This window comes from Pongo abelii, chromosome 15, assembly GCF_028885655.2.
Source record: "Pongo abelii isolate AG06213 chromosome 15, NHGRI_mPonAbe1-v2.0_pri, whole genome shotgun sequence".
In the NCBI taxonomy this organism is placed as follows: Eukaryota; Metazoa; Chordata; class Mammalia; order Primates; family Hominidae; genus Pongo; species Pongo abelii.
This window is the reverse complement of record NC_072000.2, coordinates 97,613,351-97,633,723: the sequence shown is the minus strand read 5'-3', so window position 1 is coordinate 97,633,723 and position 20,373 is coordinate 97,613,351. Positions and strand designations below refer to the sequence as shown.

Here is a 20,373-nt window from a genome sequence, read left to right as displayed (position 1 = left end):
AGATCAAAGGGTCTACTTTTATGCAGTAATGTTCCCATATTATGGAAATTTGGGAGATTTTCATAAAATTCTTAAAAACAAATAAAGCACATTAGGCTTTGCTGCTTCAAACACCAAGTGATTAACATGTTGTTAAATTACTGTTACACGTATGTAGGCTAATGAGCATACTGATAACTTACAGTGACCAGAAATGGCATATGCTCTGCAGTGACCTTATACTACTAAAAACTGGTCACAAAAGTGAGAAAGCTTTTTAAAAAGCCCTTGATAAAACTAGATTTAGTAGAGTGTCATCTTTTCTCTTTTGAGTTAGTCTATAGAAAGGAATCCTTTATTCTTTATTGGAGAGCAGTGATAAAATAATTTTATTGTACTGTTGATACCATGCTTTTTCTTTATCCAAGAACATCCCTATTAAACAAACATGAAAGAAAAATAATTGATTTATAACCCTTTTTAAAGCAGAGGCACATAAGTCTATAGAGTGGTACTGTCAGTGTATGTACTAGAGAACAAAGGAAACCTGTCTCAGAACATTTGGATTTGGTTGGAAACTTTTCATTTTCTGTCTCATAGAGCCAAACTTACTGAGTGGCACTGCCCATAGTGTGAACAAAAGAGGTGTAAAAAGACGGGACCTGGACATGGAAGAGCTCAGAGAGATCCTTTCTTCTCTCTTACCTTTTGTGCGAATTGAACACATCTTACCTATAAACAGTGAAGTCTTAAGTGATGCAGTAAGTGTTTTTCTCCATGTATTCCTTTCATGAAAAATGCCAGGTGTATGTTTTTATTCATTGTAAATAATTTCTGCTACTAATAGAGTATTGTGAAGCTGTAATTCTGTGAGGACAGAGACAGATATCTATTGTGTACGATGTTGTATCCCCTGTGTCTGCCACATAGTACAGTTAAAATGTTCAGTGAATGAGAGTTGAGTGGGTAAATAGGTCTTACTCATGCAAGAGCATTATTTCTAGCAAAGTTAATTCTGTCATTTAAGTGTAGATCAAGTAGACCCTTATTCAAAAAGGAAAAGGTAGAAATTACCTTTGAAGAGTCTTCAGAAACAGCAGTGAATCAGAGCAGTGGAGTGGAGGGATTGGTTCAATAAAAAAGGAATGGATAGACCTGAAAATTAATAGAGCTCATCTTGTTACTTTCATAGTTTTTTAAACAGTGAATTTTTAAAAAATTAATATAATTGGCTGGGTGCGGTGGCTCACTCCTGTAATCCCAGCACTTTGGGAGGCCAAGGCAGGTGGATCACCTGAGGTCAGGTGTTTGAGACCAGCCTGGCCAACATGGTGGAAACCCATCTCTACTAAACATACAAAAATTAGCCAGGCATGGTTGTGCATGCCTATAATCCCAGCTACTCGGGAGGCTGAGGCAGGGGAATTGCTGGAACCGGGGGAGGTGGAGGTTGCAGTGAGCTGAGATCAAGCCATTGCACTCCAGCCTGGGTGACAGAGTGAGACCCCATCTCAAAAAAAAAAAAAAAAAAAATTAATAGAATTGCTTGAATTCATGTATGGGAAAAATAAATATTATAAATATTAGTTATTCACACATTGACTTATAAACTTAATGTAATGCTTATAAACATCATAATTTTTTTTTCTAACGGCATGGGAACATTATAAAACATTATAAAAGTCTTCTGGAAAAAAAAACAGAAAACATAATAGTAAACGAACTATCACAAGTCAGTGTGGTGCTAGATTAACTGATTAGCAGAAGAAGAAATTCACTGAAAGTTAAACCATCGTTTCACTGGCACACAAAATTAATCCTTGTTAGATTGAAGAATTAAATACTAAATGGAAACATGGAAGAACTAGAAGAAAACAATATTGTTTTCAAGAAGTATTTATGGGCTACTCTGGGCATACTGCCTATGGGGTAGCCCTGCTCCACAAGGAGCAGTAATAAAAATAAATAAATAAAAATAAAATTTAAAAAAAGAAATATTTGTGGATTCTGATTAGAAAAAAAATTCAGCCTCACTAATTACACACACACCAGAGAAAGCAAAATAAAACAGTTACCATTTTTTCACCTGTTAAGGTAGTAGTTATAGTACCACTACACAACAGAATATTTTGCTCCCCTGAACAGTTGTTATAAAGACTGTATAGTGCTGGGCACAGTGGCTCACACCTATAATCCCAGCACTTTGTGAGGCCAAGGCGGGTGGATCACCTGAGGTCAGGAGTTCAAGACCAGCCTGGCCAACATGGCGAAACCCTGTCTCTACTAAAAATACAAAAATTAGCCAGGCATGGTGGTGCATGCCGTTAATCGCAGCTGCTCGGGAGGCTGAGGCACAAGAATTGCTTGAACCCACAGGCAAGCCAAGATTGTGCCACTGCACTCTAGCCTGGGTGACAGAGCAAGACTCTGTGTCAAAAAAAAGAAGAAAAAAAAAGATGATGCAAAGTATGTATTTTTATGTATTCTCAAATTAAACTATGTAAAACTTCATTTGGTAAAGACTCTGCCAGGCGCTGTAATCCCAGCACTTTCAGAGGCCAAGACAGGCAGATCACTTGAGTTGAGGAGTTCGAGACCAGCCTGGCCAACATGGTGAAACACTGTCTCTACCAAAAAATACAAAAGTTAGCCAGGCATGGTGGCGTGCACCTGTAGTCCCAGCTACCTGAGAAGCTGAGATGGGAGAATTGCTTGAACCCAGGAGGCGGAGGTTGCAGTGAGCCAAGATCTCACCATTGCCCTCCAGCCTGGGCAACAGAGTGAGACCCTGTCTCAAAAAAAAAAAAAAAAAAAAAAAAAAAAAGAAAAGAAAAAGAAAAGACTGAAAGGAAATATATCAACATTACTGTTGTAATGAGTATTGACTTTTTTCTCTATTTTCTAAATACTAGATAATGCTGTATTTTACTAGTTAAAAGTAGTTTTAGCTCATGCAGCTGTTGATTATATTTAACGAGAGTAATATTGGAGAAACAACTTTTGGTTTTGTTTAAAACCTGGGACTCAAATCAAATTGAACCCTGTATGTAGTTTAGAAAAGTATTTTAGAACTTTGGTTAGGAAATATATACCTCTGCTCTTAATTCCGTGCCTAACACATCATAAGTCCCCAACAAAGGTTTGCTAATAATGGCTCTTAACTTTCATGCTCTCTTAGTATGTGCTAAGCACTGTACTAGGTGCTTTCATCTGCATTGCCTTCATTTAATCCTCACACCACCTTAGGAACTAAAGGTACTTGATACAGATTCTCCTGGAACAACGAGGATACCTCATTCAGTTAGCTGTGCACTGCCTTGCCTCCAGGGCCGTACAGGAGCCCTTAAAGTGAAGCCCAGGTAAAGGAGATGTCCATGGTCACATGGCTGTTAAATGCAGGAGTTGAAGTTTGAGCTACATCTGCCTTGCCCCAGAGCCTGTGTTGCTAAGCACTGTGCTAGCCTTCCTGTATCCTTGTACTGTAGATATAGGCCCATGTCAATGTTCTCGTTTTGTCTTGAGGAGTTGGGTGGGGACTGAATTTGTTCCTAGATGAGTAAAGAAAAACAAATTGGTTTTCATTAAGAGTTCTGATCTTTAGTCCATCTTAACTACATTTTAATTAATGTGTCTCTTGTTTTTAAAAATATTCCTCTATTTAGAGAAAAATGGGAAATTATGGTATCTTTTTGTTGAAAATCTTTTAAATATTATTAAAAATTTGAGGTATTTCACTGGGCGCGGTGGCTCACGCCTGTAATCCCAGCACTTTGGGAGGCCGAGGCAGGCAGATCACGAGGTCAGGAGTTCCAGACCAGCCTGACCAACATGGTGAAACCCCGTCTCTACTAGTAAAGTACAAAAAATTAGCCAGGCGTGGTGGTGGGTGCCTGTAATCCCAGCTACTCAGGAGGCTGAGGCAGGAGAATCGCTTGAATCCAGGAGATGGAGGTTGCAGTGAGCCAAGATCACGCCACTGCGCTCCAGCCAGGGCGTCCGTCTCAAAAAAAAAAAAATTTGAGGTATTTCTAAATTTCATATACATTTCTAAATTTTTATTTAAATGATAAAAGTTTGCATATTTTTATTTATAGTTATAAATATTTTTATTTATCTTAGTAGTATTGTAGTACTACACAGATTTCTATCTAAAAAAAAAATTTTTTTTTAGATGAAAAGAGGCTTGATTAGTACTCCTCCATCAGATATGCTTCCTACAACAGAAGGTGGGAAGTCAAATGCCTGGTTACGGCAAAAAAATGCTGGCATCTATGTTCGTCCTCGACTCTTCTCTCCCTATGTGGAAGAAGCCAAGGTAATGAAAACCATTTGAAGATAGTAGACTACTTTATTACAAACCATACGCACAAAGTGGTTCATTGTAGTATTACTTAAATATTTGGAAACAGCCTATATTCTCAACAACAGGGAAAATGAAAGTAAGTTCTAGTTTGACTACTCAACAGAATAGTTTTCTAAAATGTTTAATTTTAATTAAGCATGTTTTTAAAACTTAGGTTATGTTAAAATGCATTTTATATTTTTCTCATTTTAGTTGCCTTGCAAATTGTTAACTGCCTTGCAAATTGTTACCACTTACTGAAAATGGTTGTCACTATTTTGTGATCTTGAGCATGAGGGAAATATTCTGAAAGAAGATTGCCCACTTTTTTACTTCCTTCGTAAATTAAAGGAATGCCACGACCTCTTGTAACATATTTCTGCAATAGCTGACTATTGGGAATTATGTTTAGTTTTAGAATAAATGCACAAACTAAGAAAAAATTTCAGGCCTGTTAAGTAACTAGTTGGCATTATGTATATTGTAACATAAAGAACTGCCCCAGAAAATACGGTAATGTGAAAATGAAACATCTAATTTTTATTAGATGTTCAGCCATAAGAACTTTCTGGGGTCCATCCTGGGCAACATGGTAAAACCCCAACTCTACCAAAAACTAAAAGGAAAAATTTAGCCAGTTGTGGTGGCTTGCACCCTGATTTCTGCTACTCAGGAGACTGATTTAGGAGAATCACCTGAGCCTGGGAGGCAAAGGCTGCACAGTGAGCCGTGATTGTGCCACTGCACTCCAACCTGGGCGACAAAGTAAGAACCAGTCTTCAAAAAAAAAAAAAAACTTTGGCCTTTTGAGGAACTGACAGTCTTTGAAAGCAGGAAATCATTATTAAGCTTTCTGAAGTAAATTTAACAGACCAAACAGTGTGTATACTCAATGAGTATACAATCAAGTTGCCTCAAAATGTTTCTCATTTTTAGACCAGGCATGGTGGCTTAGGCCTGTAATCTCAGCACTTTGGGAGGCTGAAGCAGGAAGATCACTTGAGTCCAGGAGTTCAAGAGCAGCCTGGGCAACCTAGTGAGACCCTGTCTCTACAAAAAATAAAAATAAATTAAAAAAAAAAAAAACTAGCCAGGCATGGTGGTGTGCTCTTGTAGTCCCAGCTACGCAGGAGGCTTGAAGTGGGAGGGTTGCTTGAGCCTGGGAGGTCAAGACTGCAATGAGCCATGATGGCACCACTGCACTCCAGCCCAGGCAACATTTTTCTTTTTTCTTCAAAAAAGAAAATTTGGTTCATTTCTAGGTCTCTTGAATTGATTATCAATCTTTTTTTTTTTTTTAAGACGGAGTTTCACTCTTGTCATCCAGGCTGGAGTGCCGCGGTGAGATCTCGGCTTACTACAACCTTCTCCTCCCGAGTTCAAGCAGTTCTCGTGCCTCAGCCTCCTGAGTAGCTGGGATGATAGGCACCTGCCACCACATCCGTCTAATTTTTGCATGTTTAGTAGAGATGGGGTTTCACCTTGTTGGCCAGACTGGTCTTGAACTCCTGACCTCAGGTGATCTACCCACCTCAGCCTCCCAAAGTGCTGGGATTACAGGCATGAGTCACCACGCCCGGCCCTGATTATCAATCTTCAATATTTTGTATTTTGAGCACTTTGTTAGATTTGTTATTTAGCACATGTATACATTGTTTTATTATAATATTGTGTGTAATTTATTTCTGATTGATTTTATATCCTTCCTTCACATTTCAAATACTTCTAATTAAAAGCAGACTTTTCAAAAGATGGTTGTGTCTTTTCAAAGATGCTCCTAAAAGAGTCTTTAAAAGTTAAAGATGTAGGGGAACTTTCTTTCACCACTAATGTTAACATTTATAAAATAGAAATAAATTAATTCCCTTTTTATTTGATGAAAGTAATAATCTTCCTTCAAATGTGATTTAACAGAGGAAGGTTGACTGGTTTTGTTAATACTGAATGATTATTTCAGTCAGTGCTAGATGAGATGATGGTGGAACAAACGGATCTTGTGCGCTTGCGAATGGTTAGAATGTCCAATGTGCCAGACACGCTCTACATGGTCAATAATGCCGTGCCACAATGTTGTCACATGATCAGCCACCAGCAGATCAGCAGCAACCAGTCAAGCCCTCCTTCAGTTGTAGCCAATGAAATTCCAGGTAAGGCAGTATATTGGGTGTTTATATTTAAATGAATAATTTATTATTTTTTTGAAATTGCTGATGTTTGAGCCTCTCTGTATATGCTAATTCTCTCCACATTTCAATACCCTTTATGCCTTGTTCTGCTTAAAGAATAAATACTTTTAAGCCAAAACTTTTGCTTTATATTTTATTTTGTATTACTAAGTGTATAGTTTATCAGTTTACCCTTGAGTTTCTCAGCCGTGGTCTTACTGACATTTGGGGCTGGATTATTCTGTTAATGGAGAGCTGTCCTGTGCTTTGTAGGGTGGTCAGCTGCATCCCTGGCCTGTACTCAATAAATGCTAGGAGCACATATGTGCATGCATGCACACCTCTCAGAAAACCTTTTGGAAACATTTTTATGTTTCTAGACATTGCCAGTTGTGCCCTGTGGGACAAAGTCACCCATTTTGAAAACCACTGGTTTAGAGGAATTCAGATTTTTTTTTTATCACTATAGGGTATTTCTCAGGTTACAAGACCCTTTGGGAGGGTCAAATGCACTATCATACCTTTAAGTCTGTGGCCTTCCTAGTCTATTATACCTTTGAGTCTGTGGCCTTCCAAAATGTGATCACTGTGGGTTTCCTAGGGATCCAATTTCCCAAGCTCTGCTCTGTGAAGTTTACTGTAGCACAGGTTTATGTCTTATGACTTTAGGGGAATTGGCTGTCGATCAGGATATAACTGTCATGTCCAAAATCGTCTGAGCATCAGTAAATGTTGGCTTTAACCAAAGAAGTCTAAAAAAAGCAACAATGATCTGGTGGTCAGAAACTTGTAGCTCTTGCTAATTGCCATTGCAAGATTCAAAATAAAAACCAGCACACTATAGCAATGGAAATAGCACTATTTATTTCTGCTTATAAATGTCTATCATAATTAAAGATGAATAAAAGACATAGTGACAGAACTTTTAATTGAATACATATATTTTATTCTGGGGCTAATGACTTTCTTCAGTTGTTACCTTATCAAATTTGGCCACTGCATATTTACTTGAAATATACATTAGTTAACAGCATGAAGAGAAATATTTCTTTAGCTGATTTATGCAGATTTTGAAGCTTTGCTAATTAGCCTGGCTTTTTAGGCTTGAGTTAATGCAGTTGAAAATCAGCATAATTTAATCTTAGAACTCAATCTCAAAAGTCTAGACATTCTCAAGTAAGTATGCTCAGAAAAATAAGGCTTGTCTCTCTATTGTTTAGCTAATGAGGTATGGTCCTGTTCTGGTATCATCCTGGATTCTTCTCACTTCCTTGCACACCACATTCATGAAAGGATAGATAGCTTGTTGCAGAGGATTAGGGGGCTCATGTCTTGGCTCTGTTACTTTATATGACTTTGAACATGGTATTAATATTTTCTTTCCTGAACATTAATTTCCTCATCCATGAATTGGGGCTCATACCTCCTTTCTAGAATTGTGAGGATTTAAAGAAGCACCATGAGTAATATGCACAGGAGTTTGCCTGGCACAAAGTAAGCACTCAGTAAATGCCAGTTCCTTTTATCTCTAAAAAATAATAATCACTGCTCTAGTCAGTTTCTCTCATAAATATTTATGGAGCCCATCCCCTCTCCAGCCCTACAGCTACAGCCCTACTTCAGGTTTCTAACCAGTGTTCGCGCCTCGCATCTTACTCAAAATTCTGCCTTTTACACCAGCTTGTCGGCCGGCATACTTTTTCCAGAAAGGGCCAGATAGTAAATACTTTAGGCTCTGTAGGCTGTACAGTCTCTGTTGTCTCTATCTGCTTAACTCCCGTACAACAGCCATAGACAGTACCTAAATGAATGGGTACAGTTACATTCCAATAAAACTTTATTTACAAAGGCAGACAGCAAGCTTGATTTAGCCTACCAGTCACAGTATGCCTGCCCATTTTACGTTAACATCAGAGTGCACTTGTTCACAGCTCTGATCCTGTCATCCTCTTGCAAAAGTGACTGCCTGTTGTGCACAGGGTACAATTTAAATTCTTTATCCATGATCTGCCAGTAGCCATCTTTCTGCCTCCTCTCTTCACACTTTTCCTGCTTACAGCTCTGAACCCTAAGTTCTGCTGGCCATGCCAGCCACTTCTGCCAGGCTGTCTCAGCATGTTTTACACATACCCAGTCCTTCTGCTCAGACAGCTTTTTTTTTTTTTTTTTTTGCCCATCTGGTTTCCCTTCGTTCTTCAAGAATCTGCTCTGTGTACACCTTGAAGCCTTTCTTGTCTGTCCCCAGTCTGGCTGGGTGCCCCTTCCAGTCCCTCAGTGTCCTTTGCATATTTCTCTCCAGGAACATTTATGACCCTATATTGTATTTGTTTACTTCTGGTTTAGTTCATATCACTAAGCCAGAAACTTTTGAGAAGAGGAATTGTGTGTTTCATTCTGTGCACCCTAATATCCAAGTCCAATGCCTGGTGCATAGTCAGGACTCAAAAAATTATTTGAATAATAGAATGAATATATTTAAAGACTTCTGAAATATCCCGAGATTCAGACAAGAATACATGCAAGTAAAATTGTATTTGAACTGTAAACTAAAATAATACAACTCGGGCTGTTCAGTATGATCAAGAGCCTTTTGGGCATAGTGAAATTTTAAAACCTTGAAAAATAATTAGAGATATATAAATGAATATGTTCCCAGGAAATTAAAATAGTATCTAAAAAACTTATAAGATTCTGGTATGAAATACATGCTTTTTTCCCCTGGCCTCATGGGGTCGTCTTTTGTGTAGCTCAGGAATTTTGCTTGCCCACTGTTTTTCTCCTTCCAGTTCCTCGTCTCCTCATTATGAAAGACATGGTCAGACGACTGCAGGAACTGCGGCACACGGAGCAGGTGCAGAGGGCCTATGCCCTGAACTGCGGGGAAGGCGCCACTGTCAGCTATGAAATTCAGATTCGAGTGCTAAGAGAGTTTGGTCTTGCAGATGCTGCTGCAGAGCTGTTGCAGGTAGGAAATGACATTAAACTGTTTAAAATAGGGAGCCTCAGTCACCAGGCAGGCAATATTGTAGACATCCTGACGAGTCCTTGGCTTATTTCCCTTTCTTCGTATGTACTTTTTCACTGCCTTTGGTGTCTTTGATAACCTGCAAGTCCCTCCTGGTGAGAGGCAGCATCATGCAGTGGACTGAGCAGAGGCCTAGAATGAGAACTGGGTTTAGATCCCGGCTCTGCTGCTTACTAGTTGGTTGACTTCGAATGAGTTACTTAACCACCCTGGGCATCAACAGCTCTTTTACCTGTAACATAAATTGTTATGAAGATCCAAAATGCTATTGTACAGCAGCTATATTTCTGGTATGTAGCAAGCATACAAGTGGAGACTGCTAAAAATGTCCACAGTGTGCATGCCCAAACAGAGATGGCACGGAAGTAGAAAATTCTGAACTTCCACTGCTCTCTCTTCCTTGTTTGGTCACGAGGTTTGAGGTTTGGTCTGCTACCACACTTACACACCTTTCACATGCCCACTTTCGTTTCTGTTTTCCATCTTACAAGAAATTTCTTGCATGAGGCTTCAAACCCAAGCATGAGAATCAAACAGTAAGTGCTTTCTTTTTTAACCTACCAGGAAAAAAGAAAAAACTCATTTCTAGTAATTATTAGATACAAAAGCAATAGCACTGGTTTTGCAATTAAGATAGAATTTGTAAACTAGTCTGATCACAGCCACTGAATCAGAGCCTTAAATAAAATTTAATTTCATCTGGTTAGGTGATTCATTTTCTTGCTACAAACTCCTAACCCCTTTAATCCGTACCTTTTAAAAGGATAGGATGTGGCTGGGCGCAGTGGCTCACACCTGTAATCCCAACTCTTTGGGATGCCAAGGTGGGCGGATCACTTGAGGTCAGGAGTTCGAGGCCAGCCTGGCCAACATGGTGAAACCCTGTCTCTACTGAAAATGCAAACATTAGCCAGGTGTGGTGGCGTGGGCCTGTAGTCCCAGCCTCGGGAGGCTGAGGCAAGAGAATCACTTGAACCTGGGAGGCGGAGTTTGCTGTGAGCCAAGATTGCACCGCTGCACTCCAGCCTGGGTGACAGAGCAAGACTCCGTCTCAAAAACAAACAAACAAAAAAAGATAGGCTAGACACAATGGCTGTAATCCCAGCACTTTGGGAGGCCTAGGCAGGTGAATCACATGAGCTCAAGAGTTTAAGACTAGCCTGGGCAATATGGCAAAACCCTATCTCTACAAAAAATATAATAAATTACCCGGGCATAGTGATAGGCGCCAGTAGTCCCGGTTCCTCGGGAGGATTTGGTGGGAAGATCACTTGAGCCCAGAAGGTCAGGGCTGCGGTGAGCCATGATTGCATCACTGCACTCCAGCCTGGGTGACAGAATGAGACCCTGTCTCTAAAAAAGAATGAATGAATGAATGAATGAATGAATAAGCATGGCATAGGGTTCTTCAGCAAGGCAGCAAACCATTTTTAGGTTCTTCTTCTTCTTTTTCCCCCTGCTGTCCTAATTTTCTACTGAACATTTTTAGGTTCTTGTTTTAGGTTGTTGATTTTCATTTTTTGCTACAGTTTTTCTCCTTAAAATATGTAGTCTGGTTTTCTACTCATTTCTTTTCCCTTTGCCATTCTAAATTGTGTCTGAATTTGGTATCTTAAATTGCATGACATATTCTTTTATAATGTTTACCAAAATATTGGTCAGACTTAGTCATGTATAATGGGTAACGAATAGTATTTTGTAGTTTTTATTTCAGGCAGAGCAGGCATAGATGTTTTGTCAGAAAGTTTCTAGAACATCCTCAGTTGTATTCCTTTCTCCCTTTGGCATTTAATGTTAATCTCTTAGCAAAGACATTAGAGTTTGGTTTTATTACCAGTTTTTGCATTATCACGTAATCTGAGATGAGTGACCTGCTTGAGGAGCATTCGATCAAGCAGCTTTCTTTCATGGCTGTGTCCTAGGCTGCACTCTGTGCCTTTGTACTGTAACTAAGGTGACTTTTTTCTTGGGCTTCTGGCCTAGAAAAATATATTATGCTTTTTATTCTTGCTGACTGTGGTTTTCTTAAGTACCTCACTTAATTCCCTCAGCCTATAAATTTCCACTTATGAAATCTGCTAACAAATGTCTTTTTTTTTTTTTAATCTTTCTTAGAATCCTCACAAATTCTTTCCTGATGAACGTTTTGGGGATGAGAGTCCGCTCTTGACAATGAGACAGCCTGGAAGATGTCGCGTAAACAGTACCCCTCCTGCAGAAACCATGTTTACAGATCTGGACTCTTTTGTGGCCTTCCATCCACCCTTGCCCCCTCCCCCACCTCCCTACCACCCCCCAGCTACCCCAATCCATAACCAGCTCAAAGCAGGCTGGAAACAAAGACCTCCTAGTCAGCACCCTTCACGTTCATTTTCTTATCCCTGTAATCATTCGCTGTTCCACTCCAGAACAGCTCCTAAAGCTGGCCCTCCCCCAGTCTACTTGCCGAGTGTGAAAGCTGCACCGCCTGATTGTACCAGCACTGCAGGACTGGGCAGACAGACGGTGGCTGCTGCTGCCGCCACCACCACCTCAACAGCAACAGCAGCAGCAGCAGCAGCAGCATCATCTGAGAAGCAAGTGGTAAGTCAGCACTTCAGTAACTTGCTTCAAATTCGGTTTATGGAGTATTAGAAGCAATTTTCTTGGCCCCAGGAGCCCCACTGGGACTCAGCAGTGCCCAGAAGTATTGCTGACAAGTGGAAGGCATAGACTTGAGGGGTATGGAAAAGAGGGAAAAACGCTAGTGTACTTGCATGAGAAAAGACAGGAGGAGAGAGACCAAGAGGTGTATATGGAGGAGTTGAGTATCTTCTTATCTTTATGTTCATTTGGCAGGATTAGGAAGGAATGGGGTTACTGAGCAACATAAAGGAATATACCAGTTTCATGTTCTGTTCAAGCACAGGTCTACAATTTGTCCCTAACTTCTACTATTCTGTAAAATCCACTATTCTACCACATGCTTTAATGGGACAAGAAGCAAGAGCTACTTATAGCTAAGTACAGTATACCGTCAGGAATAATGTGGAAAAAACTCCCATTCAGAAGATGAGCAGAAAATGAGGCCTCAGGGCCTCAGGCATGCCTCTGCCTCTGAAGCTCATCAGCAGAGCCCCCACTTCACTTAGAATCATAGTAGCCAGGGCTAGTAGGTAGTAAATTGATAGAGGATTCTTTGCTTGATTTTGCACTGTATTAGAGATTTTATATAATATACTTAAAAAATAGTGATTTTTTTTTTTTTTTTTGGCCAGGTGCCATGACTCACACCTGTAATCCCAACACTTTAGGAGGCTGAAGTGGGAGGATCACTTGAGCCCAGAAATTCAGAACCAGCCTAGGAAACATAGTGAGACCCTGACTCTACCAAATAAACAAATAAATTAGCTAAGTGTGGTAGCACATGCCTGTAGTCCCAACTACTCATGGGGCTGAGGTGGGACAATCACTTGAGCCTGGGAGGCTGTTGAGGCTGCAGTGAGCTGTGATCAAACCACTGCCCTGCAGCCTGGATGAGAGAGGGAGACTGTCTCAAAAAAAAAAAAAAAAAAAAAGATTTTTAAGTCTTCCTACTCAGTCACATGCTATCGGTAGCAAGTTAGAAGAAAAGATTCACCTATCAGTTCAGGGAAGCTTCATTAAAATATGGCTTATTGGAAGCTTGAGTCAAATTATGATCCTTTCTCAACTTTTCTTTTTAACATAACCTCAAGATTTTATTTATTTATTCCTTTATTTCTTTATTTTAGAGACAGAGTCTCACTCTGTTGCCCAGGCTGGAGTGCAGTGGTGCAATCTCGGCTCACTGCAATCTCCGCCTCCCGGGTTCAAGCAATCCTCCTGCCTCAGCCTCCTGAGTAGCTGGGATTACAGGTGCGCACCACCATGCCCAGCTAATTTTTGTATTTTTAGTAGAGACGGGTTTTCACCATGTTGGTCAGGCTGGTCTCGAACTCCTACCCTCATGATCCACCCGCCTCGGCCTCCCAAAATGCTGGGATTACAGGCGTGGGCCACTGCGCCCGGCCAACCTCAAGATTTTATTATCTTTACCGTGAAACAAAAGATGATGCTTACAACTGGATCAATTGTCCCTTTCTCTTCTTATCTTCTCTGGGTTCAACATGCTTGCATCTCTTAATAGCCAGCATCCTCTTAGATCTGCAGCTGAGCTCAGCGCACTCAAGCTTCAGCACAATCTTTGTAGTTTTAGCCTTTTTCGGGAAAATCAGCCTAGTCTGCCCACCATAGTCACTCTGCTTCCTGTCATGCTGCTTTCCCTGGGCATACAGAGAATCCTTGCCCTTCCTCACTTTGTGGGATTGGCGTGTGCCACACTGTGACAGAAAGTCCGATGGGTTTTAGAAAGGTTCACCATGTTTGCAGGAGCACTGTTAGCACAGAAAGCCTTTCTTGCCTTCTTAGACCTCTCTACCTCCCCTCCCTGCTTCCCCCACCCCAGAATGGCGAAGGTTGGTCGTGTTTGATAAACTAGATTCCCATTCTGTTGGCCCAGGCCCTCAGTTCAACAATTACAAAAGTTCTACTACTTTATATTTTAAATAAAATTCCCTTTAAAGGTAATTTATTTGTATGTTCATTGCAGTCTTGACTATAATAATGAAAAATGGTAAACAACCTAAATGTCCAGTAGTAGCAGAATGATTAAGTAATCGTTCATTGATGCAGTAGAACGTTACATAATAATTTAAAATGGTGATCTCAAAGATTTAGTGACAGATTATATATGTACTAAATTTCATTAAAGTTAATATATATGCAAAGGAGAAAAGCGTAAAAAGAAAGACCTCAAAATGCTAACAGTGGTATCTCTGTTCAAAAGATTGGAGTGATTTTTTTTGCCTTTATAGCTTTCTATATTTTTATAATTCTTAAAAATTCAGCCAAGAGCGGTGGCTCATGCCTGTAATCCCAGCACTTTAGGAGGCCAAGGCGAGCGGATCACGAGGTCAGGAGATCAAGACCACCCTGGCTAACACGTTGAAACCCTGTCTCCACTAAAAATACAGAAAATTAGCTGGGCGTGGTGGCGGGCACCTGTAATCCCAGCTACTCAGGAGGCTGAGGCAGGAGAATCATTTGAACCCAGGAGGCAGAGGTTACAGTAAGCTGAGATCGCACCACTGCACTCCACCCCGGGCGACAGAGCGAGACTCTGTCTCAAAAAAAAAAAAAAAATCAGCATGTGTTACTCTTATAATTGGGAAACAAAATCAGTGAACATCATTTCTACAGAGGATGGGTCCTTTTTTTAACCCTCCCACCATTTTTGTCTCTGTCTGCAGCGAACACAACCTGTGCTGAATGATCTGATGCCAGACATCGCGGTGGGTGTGTCCACACTGTCACTCAAGGACAGGAGGCTTCCAGAGCTTGCTGTAGACACAGAATTAAGCCAGTCAGTTTCTGAAGCAGGACCAGGGCCTCCCCAGCATCTGTCGTGTATTCCACAGAGACATACACACACTTCTCGGAAAAAACACACACTAGAGCAAAAAACAGACGCCAGAGAAAATCCACAGGAATATCCGGATTTCTATGACTTCTCAAATGCTGCTTGCAGACCTTCTACTCCTGCTCCCAGCAGACACACCCCTTCCCCTTCGCAAGGTGGATATTTTGGTCCCGATTTGTACAGCCACAATAAGGCATCACCAAGTGGCTTAAAGTCAGCCTACCTACCTGGTCAGACATCTCCTAAAAAACAGGAAGAAGCTAGGAGAGAATATCCACTTTCCCCTGACGGGCATCTACACAGACAAAAGAATGAGCCAATACACCTGGACGTCGTTGAGCAACCTCCCCAGCGGTCAGATTTTCCTTTGGCAACCCCAGAAAATGCTAGTACCGGTCCAGCCCATGTCAGGGGACGAACTGCAGTAGAAACTGACTTGACTTTTGGGCTGACTCCTAACAGACCTTCATTTTCTGCATGTAGCTCTGAAGCTCCCGAAGAGAGATCCAGTAGAAGACTGGCAGACAGTGAGTCCCTGGGCCATGGAGCTCAGAGAAATACAGATTTGGAAAGGGAAGATTCAATAAGCAGAGGAAGGAGGTCACCAAGCAAGCCAGACTTCCTCTACAAAAAGTCTGCCCTCTGAGAGCAACCTCCAAGTCGTCTGTGCCTGAGATGTGAAACATCCCATTTTATGATGTAACCCAACAACTTACAGACCAGTTTATCAATGCCAGCTGATAACTCAGTTTCACATGATTTTGTTCTAGTTTTTGTGTATATATGTGTTTATTAGACATGGCATGCTAAGAAGGTTTTTGTTTTTGTTTTAAATGTTGCATCTGTCTAATTTGTGTTTGAACAATTATGTCGGGAAGCATTTTTAAGAACAAGCAGGCTGGCACTTTTTATTTCTCTTTACAAATGATGGAATTTTTTTGCACTTGTACATTTATTTTCTCTGTATTGATTTTATATCAGTATGTTAAACTTTATTGCCACATTTAAAGGACTGTATTTTCATACTTTTTTGCATTTTACCTTTCATCTACCAATCCATGTGCATTGGATTGCACACTAAGATGTATTTTCTTATGAAATAGTTCTGTGTTTATTTTTTAATTATAGAAATTCCAAAGAACAGCACATCAGAATGCTCCTCTCTTTTCAGTAATTGTTTTAGTTCAGAGATCTTCCCGCTCAGCCTCCATAAATCTAATGTCATTTTTTTTTTTTAATAAGTCCTAGGAGCTGGGCTTCATTCCTCTAGCGGGAGTCCAGTCAGGGTCCTGAAGTTTGCTGGTTCAGGAAAGAACAGGAAGGAGAAAAGCCTTCTGTGCCCAGGCTAAAGCTGTTACATTTCCACAGTGTGGATGCAGTTAGAATCCCTGCACATTCTGGTCATAAGGATTAGAGTCACCAGATGAGGCTCTAAACAGATCGCATCCCTTGGAATTAGAAAGCAGTGGAGACCGAGCACAGTGACTCACCCCTGTGATCGGCACTTCGGAAGGCCGAGGAGGGCGGATCACTGAAGCTCAGGAGTTCAAGACCAGCCTGGGCAACTGGCGAAACTCCATTTCTGTAAAAAATACAAAAAAAAAAAAAAAAAAAAATTCTAGCCGGGCGTGGTGGCGCGCGCCTGTAGTCCCAGCTACTTGGGGGGCTGAGGTGGGAGGATCGCTTGAGCCTGGGAGGTTGAGACTGCAGTGAGCCAAGATTGCACCACTGTGCTCCCACCTGGGCAACAGTGAGACCCTGTCTCAAAAAAAAAGAAAGAAAAAAAAAAAGCAGTGGAAATAGAGAAGTAGCTTAAAGTTCACGCTAACGGAATTTCTGGTTCTGAGCGTCAACTCTCCAGCTGCAATGGGGGAACTGACTGCTTGCTGCCTTTAATTGTCTTGCTCTCTATGGGAAAAAAACAAAAGGGCTTCAGTCTCATGGATGTTATTTGGTGTTTGTAAACATACGTTTTCTTTAAACGATTTTCAAAGTATGTCTAAATTTTGGTGTTGTGTAATGCATAATGCTTTCTCACCAACAGAAAAAAGGAAAAAAATTGTTTTCGGTTAAACACTACATGTCCTACTTGAACTCCACTGGGACGCTGGTTTGGCATTTACTAAACCACTGAGCACATGGGGTCTTTCAGGATCCTCTCCCTTGCAAGGGCAATGTGTGAACTAAGGACTGTTTTTTTTCTTACTGTCTAATGTAAATATATGAGTATTTGAGTTTTTAAATCACTTCAACATTATTTGAGCATTTACTTTGTATTTTTACAAACACATAAACACACAGCCGTAGCACTTAGAAGAAAAGAGGCTTTCTAAGCATTCCTTCCTGTGCAGGATATTTGGGATCCTCTTTTCTATGTATATATATAAAACTATGAATCACTCACACTCACTCGAAAACTATGCAGGGCTAGGGAGCCTTTATGAGCTACCGGATAAATGAATTACATGCACTTTGAAGCAAATAGGTTTTCTAATGGGTGTCAACAACTCTGATTTCTCCCAGAACTATAGTTTCTCTTACGGTCTTTTCCTCCTTTACCCTGTGGATATACACTCAGGAATAATCTGACATTTTAGAAAACCCGAACAGTAGATAGTCTCCAAGATGGGAAACATGTTGTGTGTCTGCACGCACCGGCAAACTGCTGCCACTCGTTCTGCTGCCTGACTGGTTAGCTGCTGTGCGGGTGCGCTCGGTGACGCTGGTGGTGGTGCAAGCTCCTGAGCTCCCAGAGTTAACACTAATCTGCAGGTCGGCTCTGCATCGCATTTGAGGCTCCTTTTTTAAAGAGAAAAGCATAGGCCTCTGTTCTCATTTGTAAGAAGTTTGACTCATAATAGAAGACAGTGTCTTTTGAAGCCCAGTCTCTGTCTGTCTTCAGAAAAAAAAGCGAATGCCATCATGTTCCTTGATGTGTGTTTCTGCCACATATGTATGTTGACATGTTCATGTACTGCGCCGGTACTGCAAGTAAGACTCAACAGACCTAATTTGGATAGGGAGAAAAACTCTCATCCCTGACCCTTCCCCACCCCAATATTAGACCAGAGCTGTTGATCCCACACATTCATTTTTCTGAAAATTCATGAACTATTCTCTCATATTCCTGAAATATAAAAGTAAGTGGCCACTATTCCTAAGATTATTTAGTTTATAAAGTTTGCTTTCAATCATACAGTAGCTTACCTGGCTAAAACTTTGCGTATAAAGGGAAAACTTGCTTTAATCTGTGGGATTGTGGACCAATGTGACTTGCAGAAGGTAAACAGGCGTGGGTTTTGTGTGCGTTAGGTTAGGTGTTAGTGGACTTTTAATGTATCTTGTGAAGTATGGTTACTAGGGTAGGTTGAAGAGCTACGTGCCTCTGGCTTTTGAACCCATCTATTAAATCTTTTTTAATGCTGTACTAAGATAAATGTGAAGTCTGAGTAAGGGTGCTCTCAGAAAAAAAAAGCATATATATGTATAAAATAAAATTTAGGCCATGGGAACTGGCATTTTACTTGGTATAGGAATTTAATGAGAACCAAATCATAAAAATACCAGATCTCCTTTTGAGATCGTGGACAATCAGGCCGTTTGGACAATCGCCGCTTCCAATGCCCGCTGTGCATTGAGGTTAGAGAACTACCGTTTACACACTAGAGCCGAGAGGACGTTCAAGTTTCTTAAAGATGCTGTTGGTTTTTTTCTTATGTTATTGTTTTAGTTTTGTGATTTTGATGAATAACTTAAATTCAGAGTCACCCGTGGCTCCTAAGGATAAAAACAGCAGCATGAAAGGCAAAAAGTATTTGAAACATAGTTGTTTAAGTTTTCCACGCCCGTTCTCACATGCCCCCTTTAGCTTTATTTCTGGGAACATGTCCCTAGACCTCAGCTAGCCTGACACTGCAATAACCCGTTAGGCTTTGAGGCTTTTCAGTGAATTATTGACATTTCAGTCTTCTTATAGAATTCTTTATGAAGCCTTAACTAATTCTTGTTTTTGCTTCCTCAGAAACTTTTTATTATACCTGCCATCCTTCATTGGATTTTTGTTTTGGTTTGTTGTTGCCATCCTAGCAATGAGCTTAGTCCTTGTACATCTGCATTAAGGTGCCGATGCAGAAGGTAAATTGGAAACACGCGCCAGCGGCAGTGGGGCTCAAAGCTGACCTCCATGCATCATTCTCTAGAGTTGAAAGGATTGACATTTCTCAGTAACTACCCGGCAAAATATATATTTTCATAATGTTGAATTTGCCTTTTAGGAAAACAATGTTTCATGAAACACTTGTAAGATACTTATTTTGAAATTAATTACAAGGCATTCATATTTTTAGGACTGAATTCAAAGGGAAATGCTTCTTTGACTTTTTTTCATTTTTCGGTTGACTTTCAGCTTTCTGGAGTGACTATTAAAGCAGCAGTGATGGGTGCTATTCCTGGTTCTGTGGTGGTTTACTTTGTCTACTAAGTGATTTACTTTCAAACCTCATTACAGATAATCTTACTAAAAGACTTAACATGCACACTGCTAAAAGGTGTTTTACTGTTTTCCATTAACGCTGTTGTATGAACAATATTTGGTGACATGTTGTCTTTTTGTCCTGTAGATTGTCATATCTGTTACGTAGTTATCCTTTTGGCAAGTCCTTTGATTTTTTTTTTCCTCTAGAAAATCCTCAGACTGTCAATCTTCCATATTTTGAATATTATAATGCTGTGGCCGTTTCTATAGAAAGATTACTTGCAAGTGTGTGTCTTGAAAATAACCTTTTGTATTTGTGTGTTTATGTGAGTTCTGTCTAAGAGGTCAGATAAGCTCTGGAAGCTTCATCATCTGTACCTACACGTAACTGTGTATCTGGGTTACATGGGCAGGCGGTACCAAGTCCTGCTCTTCGATGGGGTGGCTGAGAGAGAAAGGTTCCTGAACTCTCCTTGCTGTGTATGCACCACATCTGTACTTCAGAGAGGTGGAAAATCATCTACAACACTGCATTTCTTGTGGTTGTGCTGTTACTGGTATAAAGTCAAGTGCCTTCAATGCTAAAGGCTCAGAAATTTTTCTTAAACCGATTTCATGTCCTATGCAAGTGTTTTCTACAACCTGCATAACCAGTACTTTGTAAAACTTGTTTACGCTTCAATTGTACATAGTGATTTTTAAAGAAATATATAGTATTTTTATTTAGGTACCTCCAAACTTGAATTCGTCTGTGTGAAGCATTGTAAAACGATACATTTCTCTTTTGAGTACCATTACAGTTGTACAGAGGTTTTCACTGCTTCTATTTTTCTACTGTTACTGATAAGCATGTAACACTGACTTTATCCTACATATAGTTGGCATTTCAAATAAATGGCTTGTATAGAA

General features: G+C 40.3%; 1 protein-coding gene across 2 annotated transcripts in view; it reads left to right on the top strand.

Annotated features, from left to right (window-relative positions):
• The window catches only part of BTBD7 (BTB domain containing 7), a 98,492-nt gene extending 78,119 nt beyond the window's left edge, over positions 1–20,373 (top strand). For both annotated transcript variants that reach the window (XM_024231537.3, XM_054530427.2), the window contains exons 6-11: positions 580–740; positions 4,151–4,294; positions 6,279–6,468; positions 9,273–9,451; positions 11,627–12,094; positions 14,821–20,373. In XM_024231537.3, the coding sequence (XP_024087305.2) occupies positions 580–740; positions 4,151–4,294; positions 6,279–6,468; positions 9,273–9,451; positions 11,627–12,094; positions 14,821–15,636 (1,958 nt within the window). In that variant the 3' untranslated portion in view covers positions 15,637–20,373. The remainder of the gene's footprint in view (positions 1–579; positions 741–4,150; positions 4,295–6,278; positions 6,469–9,272; positions 9,452–11,626; positions 12,095–14,820) is intronic.